General features: G+C 38.8%; 2 protein-coding genes across 2 annotated transcripts in view; one reads left to right on the top strand and one right to left on the bottom strand.

Annotated features, from left to right (window-relative positions):
• The first annotated feature begins 502 nt into the window (after positions 1-502).
• On the top strand, positions 503-6583 carry LOC124397118 (low affinity immunoglobulin gamma Fc region receptor II-c-like). The gene is made up of 5 exons (XM_046866618.1): positions 503-587; positions 1014-1043; positions 2417-2677; positions 5877-6200; positions 6291-6583. Exons 1-5 carry the CDS (start codon positions 503-505, stop codon positions 6428-6430), a joined length of 840 nt encoding a protein of 279 aa, XP_046722574.1. The 3' UTR covers positions 6431-6583.
• A 4320-nt stretch (positions 6584-10903) lies between these two features.
• Positions 10904-18198, bottom strand: part of nbr1b (NBR1 autophagy cargo receptor b) — a 17118-nt gene continuing 9823 nt past the window's right edge. Inside the window, 9 exon segments of the mRNA XM_046866617.1 lie at positions 10904-14024; positions 14167-14263; positions 14371-14440; positions 15014-15108; positions 15313-15715; positions 16578-16742; positions 16918-16927; positions 17142-17257; positions 17537-17656. Coding sequence (XP_046722573.1) covers positions 13851-14024; positions 14167-14263; positions 14371-14440; positions 15014-15108; positions 15313-15715; positions 16578-16742; positions 16918-16927; positions 17142-17257; positions 17537-17656 — 1250 coding nt within the window. The 3' untranslated portion in view covers positions 10904-13850.

The raw sequence follows: 18198 nt of genomic DNA, 5'->3' as shown, positions 1-18198 counted from the left end.
GTCCAGTAAAATCACCCACACAGAAGTGTTGCTTTGACACACACAAACCATTTTTGAACATCCAGTCAGATGTTCAGTATTTATTTTTTGATTCGTATATGGACAAGTCTTCTTGCACCACCTACTGTACTGGTCGGCACTACAGTCTTATTGCTTTTTCTTTTCTCATGCTGTCTCTTGTTTGCTTGGGTTTTTTTCTTCCCCTCCCCTTCCTTTTTTTGCACTAAATGTTGCACGTGTGAACTTTGTGTTGGTAGTTTGGAGTATGTGTACTTCTGTGTTAGTTGTGTTTCTTTTGTTAATTTATGATATTTGCTGTAGCACCTTGGTCCTTGGGGAACGTTTCGTTTCACTGTACTGCACTGTATATGATTGAAATGACAATAAAGCCGACTTGACTGGATTATTGCACATTATAATTGCCTAGTTTGGTTACATTAGCAGGAAATGTTCAGAATAGGCTCCACCTCTCCAAAAAAAAAAAAAAACCCTGCATGTTCTCATGGATCTCAGTAGTGAATTTGACATCAAACTGAAGAACTGTTCAGGGACCAGGATGCCAAGACTGTGTCTCACCTTTATAATAGGTAAATGCAAAATTTATCAATAACTTTTTCTTTTTTGTTTATTTATTTATTTTTGATCGCAAATATATTTTTATTTGAGAATTATATATAATTAAAATTCGAAATTCGAAACTTGTTTTGAAGGTTTTGGAGTGGTCGCACTCAAGTCGCACAAACTAGACATATTTGATTTGAGTTTGAAAACCGGTGACTGAATTAAAAAAACATCCACATTTATAAACCCCACGATTAGCTTCTGTGTGGAGGGCTGGTGGAAAACCTCTGAAAAATCTTCACTTTCGGGTTTGTTACAGGAACCTATGTGGGATGCTGATCATTGGGTATCCCATAGCATTAATTAATTAGTGATGCATTACAAAAAAATTGTGTTACATTCAGATTATTAGCCAATAACAAAAATTTCACCTTTTTATTTTCTCTCCATAGCCAGTTTTCTTAACAGTTCCCTAATGGCTGGTAAGTTTATTTTGCATGTAAACTATAAGTAGATTCACTCTCTAGTTATGCTATATATATATATATATATATATACACACGCACTCTATATAGCTTCCATATATTGGAATTGTGATGGTGTCGAATTATTTTTTTTTATTCTTCTTTAATTAATTATTTAACTATTATTTATTCCTTTTATCTGCTTGTCATTTTATTTAATATGAAATGCAGCTAAATGCATTACCAAGACACATGCATAAACTCTACAGTGTAGAATAATGTACCTCTGTCAATGCTCTGACACTGGAGAATCCTTCAGAATAATAACCATATTAAGGATTACACACACTTTGGGATATGCAGCATCTGACATCTAAGCATCTTTTCAAGGTGTTAGTACAGAAACTGCAATCATTTTGAGAATAAAATGCGCAAGCTGCCGCATGTTTAATTTGTTCATTCAACACTTAAGTGAATTCATTTGAAGACCCCCCTGATTAGGAACAGCTATAAACCTGTTTAGCAATCATGTGGCAGGAGCTCGATGCAGAATAATCTCGCATCATGGAGATAGCACTCAAGAGCATCACTCATTGTTTGTACCTCGTGCTGGTTTTGAGTCTTTCTGAAACTGCTGATCTTTTCGGATTTTCACACACAAACGTTTTTAGGGTTCACACAGAATGGTGTGAGAAACATAAAACATTAAGCGAGTGACAGCTTTTGGCTAAAAACTAGTTGTTAGACTAGTAGAGATTGGTTTAAGTTGTTTAGAAGGATCTAATAACTTAACACTTACTCAGTAACAGTAGTATGTACAGTACAAAGCTCTGAAACATGGATGGCTGGGTTACATCACACTCCATTCCTGTCTAGTCAATAACAGGAATCTGAGGCTGCCTTGACAACAGAGTCGTCCAAACTAGACAGTTGAAGTTTTATCTGTCCCCTTGATAGCCTCGGATTCCTGTTTCGGGCCAACAGGAATAAAACATGATCACAGGGTGGTTTTTGCACCATTCTACGCAAGCTGTAGCAACGTTTGTGTGTGAAAATACCAGCAGGAGCTCAGCAGTGTCTGAAAAACAAACATCATCTCATGTGGTACCAGCAGGCATGCCACAATCAGAGTCACAGAGATCACACTTTTTTCTGCTATTCTGTTCTTACAACATTTGCTCGATTAGCATGATGCTTTTTGCATTGCTCTGTTGCTGCATGATTGGCTGATGAAATAACCGCCTACATTTGCAGGCATGTGTTTGGTTTTTTAATGAAGGGAAAAAATCTTAATCATGCATATAGGAAAGTATGAAGCTTTCTGCAACTGGTTTTGTCTCAAACATCATTATACTCGTACTATAATCATACTGTACTATCTTTATAATAAGACTTGCAGATACCCACACTGACCTTGAACCCCTTATACTCTGTGGTCCAACCTGGAGAAGTCCTTCAGTTCAGATGTATCACCAACCAAACGGAAACCCCTTCAGATTTCACTTTGTATAAAAATAATTCCATTATAAAAACTCAGTCTGCAGTGGAAATTACTCTGACTGCTGATGCGTCATCTCAGGGCCTGTACAACTGTGACTACATATTCAGATCCTCCCGATCATCCAGGAGCAACTTCATTAACATTACTGTGGGTAAGTACAGACAGGATGTTATACCAACTAGTGTTATGTGATTCATTCGTTATTAAAAGCTGCTGAAATTTTCCCCTATTGATTACACATAAATAATATATTTAAAAAAGAAGCATTTCCATATTACACCAGTGCATGCAGGGTCTACAGTTCTGAAGACCTTTCTGTATGAGAAGCCAATTGTTTGCTTGGTTAACCATGTTCTCTGAACCCTAGTCTGTGATTTTACCATGGACAGCAAGTTATAACAAAGAACAGACGTGTAATTCTGCATGAAACGTGGCAAATCTGCCACAGAGACATTTGACATGACATAAGTTTGACATACGGCGACGCCGCAACGATTCTTTCGAAGCGTTTCGAGCAGCTTCAAGAGCGGAACATCATCAGTAGAAGACGACAAGAGAGCAGGAAAACCTTTGACGTGCTTAACCTCCGAAAATGTTGAAACCGTTTGGCAACTTGTGCATAATGATAGTCGGAGAACAAACCACATGATCTCATTTCGCACCCACCCTATGTGCCAGATTTGGCTCCTGCAGACACCATTGTGGAGATCCGACACGATTTGAGGAAGGTGGTTGACACGCTTCAAAAAGAAGACTTCCAGGACACGTTCAAGAAGTGGCAGAAACGCTGGGAGCACTGTGTTGCTGTGCAAAGGGACCATTTTAAATGTGATATTGTGTAAATGTAGATAAATTAAGAACTTTCTTGTAAACAGAACAAGTCTCTAAACTTTTTGATACCACCTTGTAACAAAGGACATTGTCCCATAACAGCTTAACAGAGATACAGCAAAGAGGTTCTGAAGTATGAGTGTATAAGTATAGTGCCTATAAGTTCACTGAGATGGCATGAGGAAGAAACCTTTAGAGGAACCAGACTCAAAAGGGAACCCATCCTCTTCTGGGTGGCACCGAATGTCTATTCATTACAGTTCCATCATTGTTAAGGCGTACTGTTCAGATGTTTATGATTCTTTTGTGGTTTTCTAGATGAGTTGTTAATGTTCTCCAAAAATTTTTTCTCCATTTTAAGATAATGGTTCCCACCATGGAGCACTGGCATCTTGTAGGCTTCTAAATGGCATTGTGACCTTTTCAAGCCTGACTGATATACAACCGCAATTCAGAAACAAATGTTATTAAAAACAGAATGCAGTGATATTTGCAATCTCATAAACCCATATTTTATTTACAATAGAACATAGAAAACATATCAAATGTTCAAACTGAGAAAATGTACCATTTTAAAGAAAAAATAAAGTAATTTTGAAAATGATTGCAGCGACACGTCTCTAAAAAGTTGGGACAGGCCCCTGTTTCCTACTGCGTAGCATCCCCTCTTTAGTCTGTACATGTCTGGGAGAAAACCGGTTGCTGGGATTTTAGAAGAGGAATGTTGTCCCTTTCTTGCCTGATATTGGATTCTAATTGCTTATCACTCCTGGGTCTTTGTTTACTTATTTTTCTTTTTAAGATGCATTAAAGTCAATTGGTGAAAGGTCTCGCCTGCAGGCAGGTCAGTTCAGCACCCGGACTCAACAACAGAGCCATGCTGCTGTCATATATGGAGTTTTTGGTATAGCATTGTTATCATAACAAGCTGGATAGTCCCTCTCCTCTTTAGTCCAGAGGACGTGGTGTCCATGGTTGGCAGAAAGAATTAAAAATTTGTATTCATCTGACTATAACACAGTTTTAAACTTTGCCACAGATTATTTTGCATGAGCTTTGGCCCAGAGAAGATGGTAGCATTTCTCGATCATGATCACATACGCATGTACTTCTAGCCTTTTTGGCAGCCTAGGCGAGATTTCTATTGTCACCTCCCCCACCACAATGCTCCACCCCCACACCATACAAAACATTTGCAACTGTTAATAAAAATGGTTAAACACATTTAATAATCAATTGCCTGAATTCAAGTATGTAGACATAACAATTACTAATTAGTAGCATACCTCTATATTTCAGGTTTCTTTTATGATGAACACCTTCAATCCAGGTCAGCATGGACAGCGTTCCCTGCCACAATTTACATCTTTTTTTTTCTCTTCCTACCAGCAGCAAGAGTACTGATAAAATGCAAAAAAATGGTACATTTTCTCAGTTTAAACATTTGATATGTTTTATTTGTTCTATAGTGAATACTCTATGTTTTTATAAGATTGCAAATCATTGCATTCTGTTTTTCACAGTGTCCCAACTGTTTTGGAATTGGGGTTGTACTAGCACATGATAGATGTATCCGCTTCGCTAAGCTGACCGTAATGTAACTGGACATGGGAAGTTTTTGAAGCCAAATACTAAGTAAAATTGGTTGAGTACCTAAAAGTAACTGTTCCTTCCAGCACAGACATTTACACAACATGCTGCATCTGCAAAGCCTTGTGGCTGACCACACACACACACACACACCACTCATGCACACTCTTCACCTTTCTGCCATCTAGATAAAGCTACCGAAGCGTTCGGGGGCCTCACAGCCAGACTGTTAAACAGTTTCTTCCCACATGCCTTCAGCCTCCTCAATAAGAGACTGATACACACACACACACACACACACACACACACACATGCAATGCATGCAAACACTTTCATTGCACAAATGACTGTTGTTTAAGCATCACCATTAAGTACAGTGTTTCTTATTTCTGTATGTCAGCTCTATGTACTGCTCAGTGTTGCATTGTTAGTGTCATTGTGTTGTTGCACTAAATGTCGTTTGCACTTGTGCATTTTATGTAAAGTCGCGTGTATTTGTTTGTTACAGTTTTGTGTTATTTTGTGTTAGTTTTTATTGTTTTATGTTGCATCTCGGTTTTAGAAGAACGTTGTTTCATTTCACTGTGTGCTGTACTGGGTTTATTTTTCACTCAGGTCCAGTTGTGTGGTGAATAACTATTTTTTTATTAAGGTTATATCAAATAATATTTAGAGTTTAGATTAAGGATCTGAAACAATTGCGACAAATGCATAAAAATAGGAGTAAATATCGCTCATAGTAATGAAGGTGTTACTGTAGTTAACATAAAACATCTGCCTGCCAGTTTTTTCTCCATAACATTGATAAAGCCAAAGACTAGATAGTTCCCTCAAGGGTTTTTTGTATTATTATTATTATTATTCTTATTTGCTCATTTTTTCACATTCATGGTGAGTAGCTTTTCCTGACATACCCTGTGGTCTTCTAGTGAACTTGCAGCAGCCTGATATCTCCTTCAGAGCTGATAAAGGATGGTTCCATGGACTATGGGGCTCTCATGGACTAGAAGTGATAAAGGGTTATGCCTTCTCCATCAACTGCTTCACTAAACCCCAGTATCCAGGAGGTTCCTTCAACTTGTTGTTCAATGGATTCACCAAAAAACAAACCAATTTTAACCACTCAGCCATCTTTCAGTTTCCTGAGGCAGAGTTTGACCATCAGGGAAACTACAGTTGTACTTATGAAGTTAGCGTATCTTCACGTAACTTTACCTCCACCGCCACTGAGCTCCTGGTCATCACTGTGAAAGGTGGAGTAAAATAAACTAGTTCTGTTATTTTCCCGTTCTCCAGTTTCATTTTTAAAAAGCATGATGATATGATGATGGTTTCTCATTCAGCATCCCCAGTTCCATATATTGCTGTTGGACTGGCAGCAGGATTTCTTCTCCTCCTAGTTCCAGTCATCATTTGCTTTGTGAAGATGCAAAAAAGACAAAAACTTCAGGTGAATTCTTCAAAGAAGTATAAACGTGAGTAAAAAAAATACAAATGTTCAAAAAAATATTTTGAAACATTCCACATTTAGTCCCTGTTTACTGTTTACTGATTCCATTCAGCTACATTGATGTAAGTCAAGTCAGGTACTGATGCAGCTGAGAAGGTGAGGAGGCCTGGGGTACAGTCAGCATGAAACATTTATGCCAAAGGTGTTCAACAGGGTTGGAGCTCTATAGAAGAAGATCTTCAATTCAATTCAATTCATTTTTATTTGTATAGCGCTTTTAACAATGAACATTGTCTCAAAGCAGCTTTACACAGATAATGTGGTGATTAAACGTAAATATGTTCTTTGTAAGTAAGTTTGTCCCTGATGAGCAACTGTGGCAAGGAAAAACTCCCCGAGATGGCATAAGGAAGAAACCTTGAGAGGAACCAGACTCAAGAGGGAACCCATCCTCATCTGGGTTGCACCAAATGTCCATTTGAAGCAGATATACAATGTTGCGGGGTACAGTGATGACGATCAGAAGCAAACTGCACTCCCGAGTCAGTGCAGCAGACCGCCGACACCAACTACAGTCCAATCCGTCCTCAAAAGCACCCGTTCTACTCCAGAATTACATGGAACCACCCAAGGTGTTGATGAGATACCGTCCCAAGCTGCACAGAAGTGTGAAGATCCACGGAGGAGAGGGCAGGAACAGTGGTCACTGGAGCCTCAGGAGCATGTTTAACTCGACCGAGAGAGAGAGAGAGAGAGAGAGAGAGAGAGAGAGAGAGAGAGAGAAGGATATGGATTATTAAGAGTCCCTATTGGTGTATGAAAGTTAATGTCACTGTGCAGTTTGGACTCCGGCAAGACTCGCTATGGCAGCATAACTAAAAGGGAGAACCAGAAGGTAACACAGACATGAGGGATCTCTGGGATAAGAGACGACCCACCACACCACCGTCAACAAACCCGAGTGAGCGTGTGAATGTGAGGGACGACAGCATACAAATATACCAGTTCACCAAACACTCTATATCCATGCTCCTCCAGATCTGAGCCTTTACCTAAGAAAATCTACTGATAAAAGGCTTGACTAAATAAATAAGTTTTCAACCTCGACTTGAACACTGAGACTGTGTCTGAGTCCCAAACACTGGTTGGAAGGCTGTTCCATAACTGTGGGGCTTTATAAGAAAGATCTGCCCCTGCTGTAGTCTTCATTATTTGAGGAACCAACAGATAGCCAGCACCTTTTGATCTAAGTAGGCGTGGAGGATCATACTGGTACAGAAGTTCACTCAGATACTGCGGTGCGAGACTGTTAAGTGCTTTATACGTCAGTAGTAATATTTTATAATCAATGCGAGATTTGATTGGGAGCAGTGTAGACTGATTAAAACAGGGGTGATGTGGTCATATTTCCTAGATCTAGTGAGGACCCTTGCTGCTGCATTCTGGACTAACTGAAGCTTATTTATGCACTTACTCACACACCCAGACAGTAAAGCATTACAGTAGTCTAATCTAGAAGTAACAAAAGCATGAACTAGTTTTTCTGCATCCTGTAACGACATCATATTTCTAATTTTAGCAATATTTCTAAGGTGAAAGAAGGCGATCCTGGTGATATTATTCATGTTAGACTCAAAGGAAAGACTCGGGTCAATAATCACACCAAGGTCTTTGACAGCCGTACATGCTGAAACAGAAACACCAACCAACATCTCCAACCCATGTAAAGCAGATCTTTATGAAGTTGGCTTTGTGCACTTTGTCATGCTGGAACAGGTTTGGGTCTCCAGGTTCAAGAGAAGGAAAAGTTTTGTGCTAACAGTTTGAGGATGAAGCACATGTGAGTAGAAATGTCAGGTGTCCCAATACATATGGTTTATGTTTATGTGTATTTGTGACAGGAGTCTCCAGGGTCAGTGCTCTGGAAAGAAAAAAAAAAGTGAAAAATTGAGAGGCCAGTGCAACCGAGAACTTGTTTCCTGACAATTATTGAAAATAATTATAATTTTATTAATAATAAAATAAAGATTCAAATCAATTATTTACATAGAAAGTTTATCAGCTTTGATGCCTTTCATCACATCATTGAATGTTGATTTTTTGTTTCTATTCATTTCTTTTTACAAACCACAGCTACAGTCCAGCTACCAGACGTCACAGGTGCCGGAGACATATACGAGACCCCTCAAGCAGACGACGAGACGGACGAAGAAGCGGATTATGAAAACACAAAAGACGTTTTCCAGCAGAAGGACGATTCGGGCGACTCTGACAATGACTACATTAATGTTGATGTTTGTGTAAGTGCGATAAATAACAACTTTAACTGTGAAGCAGTTTACGCAAACTGTCTAGAGTAGTGTGTAGAGAGCGAGCAAGCGAGAGAGAGAGAGAGAGAGAGAGAGAGAATGATCTGATATTATTATTTAATCACATGTGGTTTCATTTATATGGATACATCTACACCAATCAGGTAGAACATTAGAACATTGAGATGAGTGAAGAACACTGATGATCTTCATCATGACAGCTGTTAGTGAGTGGATTTATTTATTAGGCAGCAGGTGAACATTTTGTCCTCAAAGTAGATGTTAGAAGCAGGAAAAATGGACGAGCGTAAGGATTTGAGCGACCATTAGTGACGTCTAGACGTCTGGGTCAGAGCGTCTCCTGAACTCTTAAAAATGCAGCTCTTGTGGGATGTTCCTGGTCTGCAGTGGTCAGAATCTATCAAAAGTGCTCCAATGAAGGAACAGTGGTGAACCAGTGACAGGGTCGTGGAGGACAAGGCTCGTTGATGCACGTGTGGAGCGAAGGCTGGACGTGTGGTCCGATCCAACAGATGAGTTCCTGTAGTTCAAACTGCTGAAGAAGTTCATGCTGGTGATGATCGACGGTTTCACGACTGTTTTAGCAGCAAAAGGAGACGAACACAATATTAGGCACATGGTAATAATGTTATGCCTGTTTGGTTCGTATATATTTATATCATCCTCTTCTGTTTATCTTTTCAACTCGCATTCTTTCGTTATACTAAATTTTGTACGGAGATTTTTTTTTATTGTAACAGGACCTGCAGATATGATTTACTTTTCAACTTTCATAATAGTGGTTTCAATGTCAAAGTGTGTCTGATTTCTATGTCTGAAATAAACATTCTTTAGACAAACATCAAACTTTAGTCATTATTGTGACCCAAAGCATCTTTACTGAGATTAAGGTTAAAATCTTGTATAACAGAATGTATAAGTTTAGTGCTTACAGGGGTTTTTTTTGTCTGTGGTGACTAAAAAACTCCCTGAGATGATATGAGGAAGAAACCTTGAGAGGAACCAGACTCAAAAGGGAACCTCATCCTCGACACCGAATGTCCATTCATTACAGTTCCATCATTGTTGAGGTGTTCAGTGGTGGACGGTTAAATGCAGAAGCGTTCATGTACGCTGTAACCCTTAACCTTTGTAGTAGACGGTTATTACTTCAGGTCCAAATCCATCCTTAAAGTTCTTGTGTTGTGCAGTAACTTAAAGGATCTTCAGTCTGTTGATGTGGAACCGTCGCCAGTGCATTTCCAGTTAAGCTTTACATTGTGTGTGTGTTTGTTCAGGTATGTAGATATGTACTGATATACAGCACTCATAAATCAATGCATCTGTGTATGAAAGTGTGTGTGTATGTAGGTATTTGTGCATGTGTATGTACACATGATGGTATGCAAGAAGGTTTTGTCTGTATTTATGCACAGTGTGTGTGTGTGTGTGTGTGTGTGTGTGCGCACATATGTAGATATGAATAAATTCATAAATGCGCGTATTAATAAGTCTGATCATATAATCGCTGTAAGAACGTATGAAAGCGAGAAGTGTGTGTGTATGTGCATGTGTGTATATGTATAGTTGTATGTTTGGGAAAGTGTGTGTGTGTGTCTCTGTGTGTGTGTGTGTGTGTGTGTGTGTGTGTGTGTGTGTGTGTGTGTGTGTGTGTGTGTGTGTGTGTGTGTGTGTGTGTGTGTATATATATATATATATATATATATATATATATATATATATATATATATATATATATATATATATATATATATATATATATATATAAACAGTGGTACCTCTGAATACAAATGCCCCAAAATATATATAATTAAGAATACATTTAGAAATTCATAAAAATGTGTGTAAATTCATAAAAATTCAGAATATGAAATCATCCGAATCTCGAGGGCTAAAATTCGAAGAGAGGATGGTTCTTCCAGAACTCTGAATGAATGATCCCACATTACATTATTCCTTATGTTGAAATTCGTATCAGTATACGAATATTTCAGAGTCCGAATCGTGTTCCGGAACCAATAACATTCCTGTTCTGAGGTATCACTGTGTATATATATAAAAATTGTGTATATGTATACTTGCATTAATGTATGTAAACCTTTGAGTCTGTACAGTGTTTATACACAGTATTGCGTTATATTTAATTAGGACAAAGTGAAGATCGATACACACGAGGTTTGTTCGGTTTTCTGAGCGTTTATTACAGACAGATTCATACACCAGGTGTGTGTTACATAAACAACAGCACGAGTCGATTCACTGCGTCGCCGTTCCCACCCGCTCGGATACATAAACAACACGGTCCACGGCTTTTTCTTTTTTTTGGTCATCTTTACATTTCTAATGATTCCTAAAAGCATCCGGAGGAAAAGATGTCTTTCCGGATCAGCTGAAGAAATTACAGGAAAAAAAAAAAACTAAAGAAAAAAGGCACAAAAAACAAATGTAACAAAAAGATTCCTAATAATTAGTGCGAGTTAAAGTGTAAATATAAAGTGTACACTTTGTGTACTTATACAGAATGAAACTAAAAGTATTTACACCCATTCTGACAAGCGGGACTTTCAATAAATACGCCAAGGAGTCGAAAAAAAAGGATCAACATGAACGCATCATCATCATCATCATCATCATCACGGAATGATTTTTTCCCACACAAATTTCCCTTAAGGTGCTTTTTTCGAATTGAAGTATGAAGGAAACCAAATTCTCAAAATAGAAATCATTTCCACAAGGCCTTTTTCCCTTCATTACAAGCATTTCTATAATGTTGAACATCATGTGCAAGGAATTTCATGATTGCTGCTCGAGTCATGTTTTTTTGCATGTATATGTACATTATATATATTATATAATAATAGAACGAAGCGTTTCACAGCATGATACAGTATTTATCCTCACTTACATTTAAGCTTCAGGGGTTTTTTTTTTTAAAACAAAACATTTAAAATTACACACCGCACACGCCACATCATCATCATCATCATCATCATGCTCTTCCTCATGCTCTTCTGTACCACACCATCATTTTATCATCGAGTGCTGATCGATGATCAGCGAACACAGCTGACCTCTGAGTGCATTTAATGATTGATTTATTAATTTAATTAATTAATTATTTAATATCCACAAACACCACCAACAAAAATGAGGGATGCTGTTACTCATTTATACTGATGATGAAAACCATTCTTCCAAACTAGCAATCGAGTCAAATCCAGGGCTTTCTGAAGAACAAGTCCAGGAACCTAACTGAACACACACACACACACACACACACACACACACACACACACACACACACACACACACACACACACACACGTCTTAATCGATCAGCACAGACTTGTCCTGAAAAACATGCCTTTATACTGAGAAGGGAATGTGGTTTAGATTCTTCGAACACCACCGAATGAATCTACTGCACTTCAAACTCCATCTTCTCTCTCTCTATCACTCCATCTTCTCTCTCTCCATCACTCCATCACCCTCTGTCTCCATCAGGTTTTCACTTTCTCTCCATCATTCACTCTCTATCACACTCTCAGCCTCTGTCACTATCATTATCTCTCGCTCTCTCCATCACTCGCTCTCCCCATCACTCGCTCTCCCCATCACTCGCTCTCTCCATCACTCGCTCTCCCCATCACTCGCTCTCCCCATCACTCGCTCTCCCCATCACTCGCTCCCCCCATCACTCGCTCTCCCCATCACTCGCTCCCCCCATCACTCGCTCTCCACATCACTCGCTCTCTCCAGGTAAAGAGTTCAGAGCAGAAGCACCACCACTGTTTCTGATGATGATGAAGTCAGTAAAACACTCATCAGAACTATTCGGGATTTTCTCTGCTGCTTGTGCGTCATGTGATTTTTATTTATTTTATTTTGCATTATAACTTCCTTCTAATGAAGTAACTACACGTACAGGATGCCAAAAGTTTTAGAACACGGAGTCATCATTTTTCCTCAGATGAAGAAATATTTTTTAAATGAATGGATATTATTCTTCAGATTCTTTGAATTGTTAAAGCTTTTGGGACATGATCCAGAAAGGTCCTGAATACATTTTTCAGATATTTTAATATACAATTTTAAATCTTATTTTGTACAAACCCTTTTTAGAATTGTTGCAATAATAATAATAATAATAATAATAATAATAATAATATTATTATTATTATTATTATTATTAGTTGTAAATTCCAATCATTTTTTACACTTGTTCCAAATTATTTTTGCAGATGTTTTGCAGGACTTTATATAATTTTTTTCTTTATTTATTTTTGCTCCAGAACTTTTCAGGATTTATTTCAGTTTTTTTTTTTACTGTTATTAATAAACTCCAGACCCTCTATAAAAAATTAAAAATAATATATATATACTAATCCTTTCTAATAAATATACCTTTTTAAAATTCCAGATGTTTATCCAATTGTGTGCCAGTTTGTGTTTGTTTGTTTTAATCTTGTTCCAGATTTAATTTTTGCGTTGTGTAAAAGCTTTTTATTAAGGTTAATAATACATAATATATAATAATAATATACTTTCATTAAACCTCAGACCTTTCAAACGCATATTAAAACAAATCAGAATCAATATTATTATTAATTTTGACACATTTTTCTCCAGATATTTTTTTTTTCTAGACCTCAACGAGTTCGGTTTCAGTTTTTTCTGATTAAACTAAGCAGCTTTGGAAAACTCTGTCCAGTTTTTTTTTTTTACGAAATCGAAAACCAATTAAACCTTTTTATGTCCAAAACGGAAAATCAGTCAAAGAAGCCTGACGTGAGATTGTGACTGTATGGTCGTCTCTCGCTCTGAGCAGATATTAGATTGAAGCTCAGAGGTTTAAACTGAAAATCAAATCAAACGCTGAACAGTGTCCAAAAACTTTTGACCTCCAGTCCAACAACGACAACTCATATTAACACCACGAATGTAAACAGTGGGAATGCTGAAGAGGAATTCTCATGAGTTCAGGAATCAGGATTTTGAGCCCTGGTTTTCCACACACACACACACACACACACACACACACACACACACACACACACACACACACACGGGGACAGAAGGAAGGAACGAGCTGGAAAGAGGAAGTAGATTGCGCCCTGGGCGTGTTAGTAGCGAGTGGTGTACCAGTCGTTGTCCTGCATGTGCACGAGTTCGTTTACGACGTCCAGCAGGTTGGGGCCGTGTTTCTGCAGCAGATGCTGATTCAGCGCTCGGTCGGCGAAACCCATCTCCACCAGGACGGCCATCATGGCATCCTGTGTTGCTGCTTCTTCAGGAAGCTGCCATAAAAAAACAAATAAATAAACAAACAAATAAATAAATAAATGACACACACACACACACACACACACACACACACACACACACACTCTGAGGAGCTAATGTTTGGGTGCTGGCCTGAATGCAGAGACGTTCAGAGACCTGCTGAGGGCCGGATTGTCCCGTAAACAGAGCTTTATACGCAGACGCAGCGACAGACAGCGCCCCCTTCACCAGACCTCCTGTTATACTGTTCGCTCTGAGAGGAGATGAAACACAGACAGCATCACACACACCTCCAATACACTCCGCTCCCATCCTAGAACGTTATTTTAATCAAATATAGAGAAGGTTTCCAAGCTTTACTTCAGCTCCTGGATCTCCGAGTCAGCAGCTGTACAAGAGTTCACCATGTCTGATGCACTGGATGCAGATTCTACAAGACAATACAGGAGATTGTTTCAAGATTATTGCAAAGGAAATACCAATAACGAGAGGAATTGTGAAAAATATAAAACTTAAATATATATATATATATATATATATATATATATATATATATATATATATATATATATATAAATCTGAGGTCCCTTAGGAACGTATTAACAAGTTTGTTTGCACTTTGAGCAATTTTTTTTTTTAATGATTATTAAACGTGCACAAAATAAGAAACTAGAGTTAGCGCAGTGTCACTGTTTTTGCCGCCCTGCACCGGAAATACCGTTTGTTTTGCGCATGCATGAAAACGCTGAAGAATCCATAGCGCTAGCGTAACCAGGAAGTGGCTAGCGGCTAACGCTAGCGCTATGGAGTCGTTACTGAAATAAGAACAGTTATGTAGAATAAATAAAATAAATAAATAAAAAACTGTTGATGTGCACAAATGTTAATAATAATAAACTGCGTTAATAAAAAAAAAAAATGATGTTTTGCATATGTTTTGTGTGTGTGTGTGTGTGTGTGTGTGTGTGTGTGTGTGTGTGTGTGTGCGCAGACGTTTGTGTACCAGGCTCTTTTGGTTCCTCTACTTTGCCTACAGGCTGATGAAGCTCCTCCACCTGAGGCGTCTCTGCTGCTCCGAGCTGCTCCTCAGTCTCTGAGCTGCAATTAAAAAAAAATGTTTTGATTTACACACACACACACACACACACACACACACACACACACACACACAGAAAGAGACACACAGACAGACAGACACACATACAGAGACACAGAAACAGAGAGAAACACAGACAGATGAAGAGACACACACACACACACACACACACACACACACACACACACACACACACACACACACACCTGTATTTTGCTGAAGGTCTTGGCACAGCTACAATCACGGGCGTGAGCGGCACCGAGTCCAGCGTCTGCGATGCACACAGCATGTCGTTAGCGTCTGCGCTAACTCGCTCCAGGCTCTCGTCTCCCTGCTGAGACACGGCCGAGCTGTACATGGACTCCCCGAGGGGACGCGTTGTGTCGAAACAGTCGGGCAGGATGATGATGTAATCCTCCGAGGAGGCGGACGACGTCCTGCTGCGACCCTCTTTGCCCTCTTCTACATCTGTCGCTTTCTTTTTCTCCTTCTCCACCTCCTTTCTGTCCTTCTGCCTCTCCTCCGAGTCCTCTTCCTCGTCCTCATAGCCCTCGTCTCCAGCAGCCGGGTCCATTACGATCCGCTCGATATCTGATTCGTTCCCTTCATCTACACACACACACACACACGTACTAGGTTCATAAATTGGTACAGCATTGCTTTTCCACTGAAGTAAAAAAAAAAAAAAAAAAGAAAAGTAAGGAAACAAAAAAAGAAGAAAGGAAAAAGTATAAGAGGAAAAAATAATTACAAAATAAAAGTAAGAAACAGAAAACAAATATAAAGACAATAAAAAAGTAGAGAAAAGAAAAAGTGTGAAGGTAAAAAAAAAAGAAAGAAAGAAGAGAAAGAAAGAAAAAGAAAGGAAGAAAAAGAAAGAAAGAAAGAAAGAAAGAAAGAAAGAAAGAAAGAAAGAAAGAAAGAAAGAAAGACAGACCGGTATATTAATTCAACAATAATTAATTGATTCATTATTGGTTTAGGTTTTTTTGGACTGGATGAATGAAAAACGTGTAAACGGAATAGAAAATTTATAAAAAGAAAGATAGGAGGGGATGAATAAGGGATTCAAATAAGAATATAAATGAGAAAGACGAGGAGTGAATGACGTCGGTCAGAACTACTTACACAAAGGGAAAGATCAAAGAAAAAGGAAAGATGACATGAAAAGAAAAAAGAAAAATGAAGGAGAGAATAAATGAATTAAGAAACATGAAAGCAATAAAACAATAAAAAGGGGGGGGGGGGTGCTGAGAAGATAAACGAGAAGATGGTGAGAAGCTGAACGAAAGAAAAGAATGATGATGTGGATGAAAAAAGAAATGGGAAGAACTAATCGATCGAAACGGTAAATAATGAACGAATGCATTAATCAGCGTTAAGGAATTAATTTTGCATTTTTCAGCTCGGAGTTGAGAGGAAAGAAATATATGATATATAGATGGTGGTTATGATGATGTCACTCGCGAACCTGCAGTGACGAGTTCAGCAGGAACAGAGATGAGAGGAGAAGGATCCAGAAGGTCCTCAGACTCAGTTTTGGGTGGACCTGAAAGTGGGACATCAGCGCTTTCTGCCATTCTGTCCATCCTCCTCTCACAGAGAGACACGGAGCCCTGCGGTGCTGGACGCAACACTGACAACACACATTCAATTTATATAACATACACAGTGTGTGTGTGTGTGTGTGTGTGTGTGTGTGTGTGTAAATATATATATATTTGGATTGTAAAATTCAGCGATCAGTGCATCAAATACCAAATTTACAAAAAGCACCAAATTGTAACTGCTCTAACACAAGATACACAAACTTGTATGGTCCTGACATGCAGATAAAACGTGAACGTGATAAATCAGACGTGTGACGTGTGCATGGTTACACCACGTAACAGCTGTTATCACTGAGGGTGTACTTACTTTTGTGAGATACTGTATGTGTGCCTATATATTTATATAGATGGATATAAATAAAGACTGATTTTCTGTGTACTCACCAGTGGTGCTGACTCTCCCATGCAGAAGGTCATGATCCAACACACCCCAGCGTGAGAGAACGAATCACTGACTGGCTCACAAACTGACGGCCAATCAAATCCTCCTCTCCTTTTTCCTGGGCAGGAACTCCCCCTAACTCTGTGGCCTGAGAAACGGCTTTGGAGAGACACACACACAAATTAATAAATAAATAAATAAATAAAAAACTTAAATCATGTAGAAATATTGTTTAATTCAGTCATTTGTATTGAACTGATCACATCTATACACTGGATTACTGACTATGTGTACAAGACAAATTAAGAAAGACGGGACAGGAGGAAGAAATATGTTGTAAATAAGATAAGATATACCTTCATTCGTCCCACAGGGGGGACATTTCTGAACTGGATATAGGAAAAAGTAAATGAGCACTTTTATAAAATGTTTTTTTACCCAGAATGCTATTGACTACGTGCACTTCCTCCCCAGCTTCCTCCTGAATGATCCCCGGAGGAGAAGTTTTATCCTGCAGCAGTGCATCATGGGGCAGAGGAGAAATGCAGGGAGTAATATCTGAACACAAACACACACACACACACACACACAAACATACTTAAGGGGATGAGGACAGGACGGTTTATAAATCTTATATTTTATGAAAATGAAAGCTGAAATCTGATTGGTCAGGATTTGTGTATTATTTATGTAAAACTGTACGGTTTGGACAAGCAGTGACAGTGAATGCCTTAGAGAGAGAGAGAGAGAGAGAGAGAGAGAGAGAGAGAGAGAAAGAATGAATGAGAGGAAGGGGAAAAAAAGTGGGAAGAGAAAAGGAAGAGAGAGAGAGAGAGAGAGAGAAAAGATAGAAAGGAGAGAGAGAGAGAGAGAGAGAGAGAGAGAGAGAGAGAGAGAGAGAGAGAGAGAGAGAGATTAATTTAAGTAATTAAGAGTGTTACCTGAAGGAGTTACTTGAGGGGATGAAGTGTTACCTGAGGGAGTGTTACCTGGGGAATGAGGGGTGTTACCTGAGAAGGTGTTACTTGAGGGGCATTACATGAGGGGTGTGTTACCTGCAGGAGTGAGGGGTGTTACCTAGGGGATATTACCTGCAGGAG

This window comes from Silurus meridionalis, chromosome 14, assembly GCF_014805685.1.
Source record: "Silurus meridionalis isolate SWU-2019-XX chromosome 14, ASM1480568v1, whole genome shotgun sequence".
NCBI lineage: Eukaryota > Metazoa > Chordata > Actinopteri > Siluriformes > Siluridae > Silurus > Silurus meridionalis.
The sequence above is the reverse complement of the archived record's forward strand: the minus strand, read 5'-3'. Positions and strand labels throughout refer to the sequence as shown.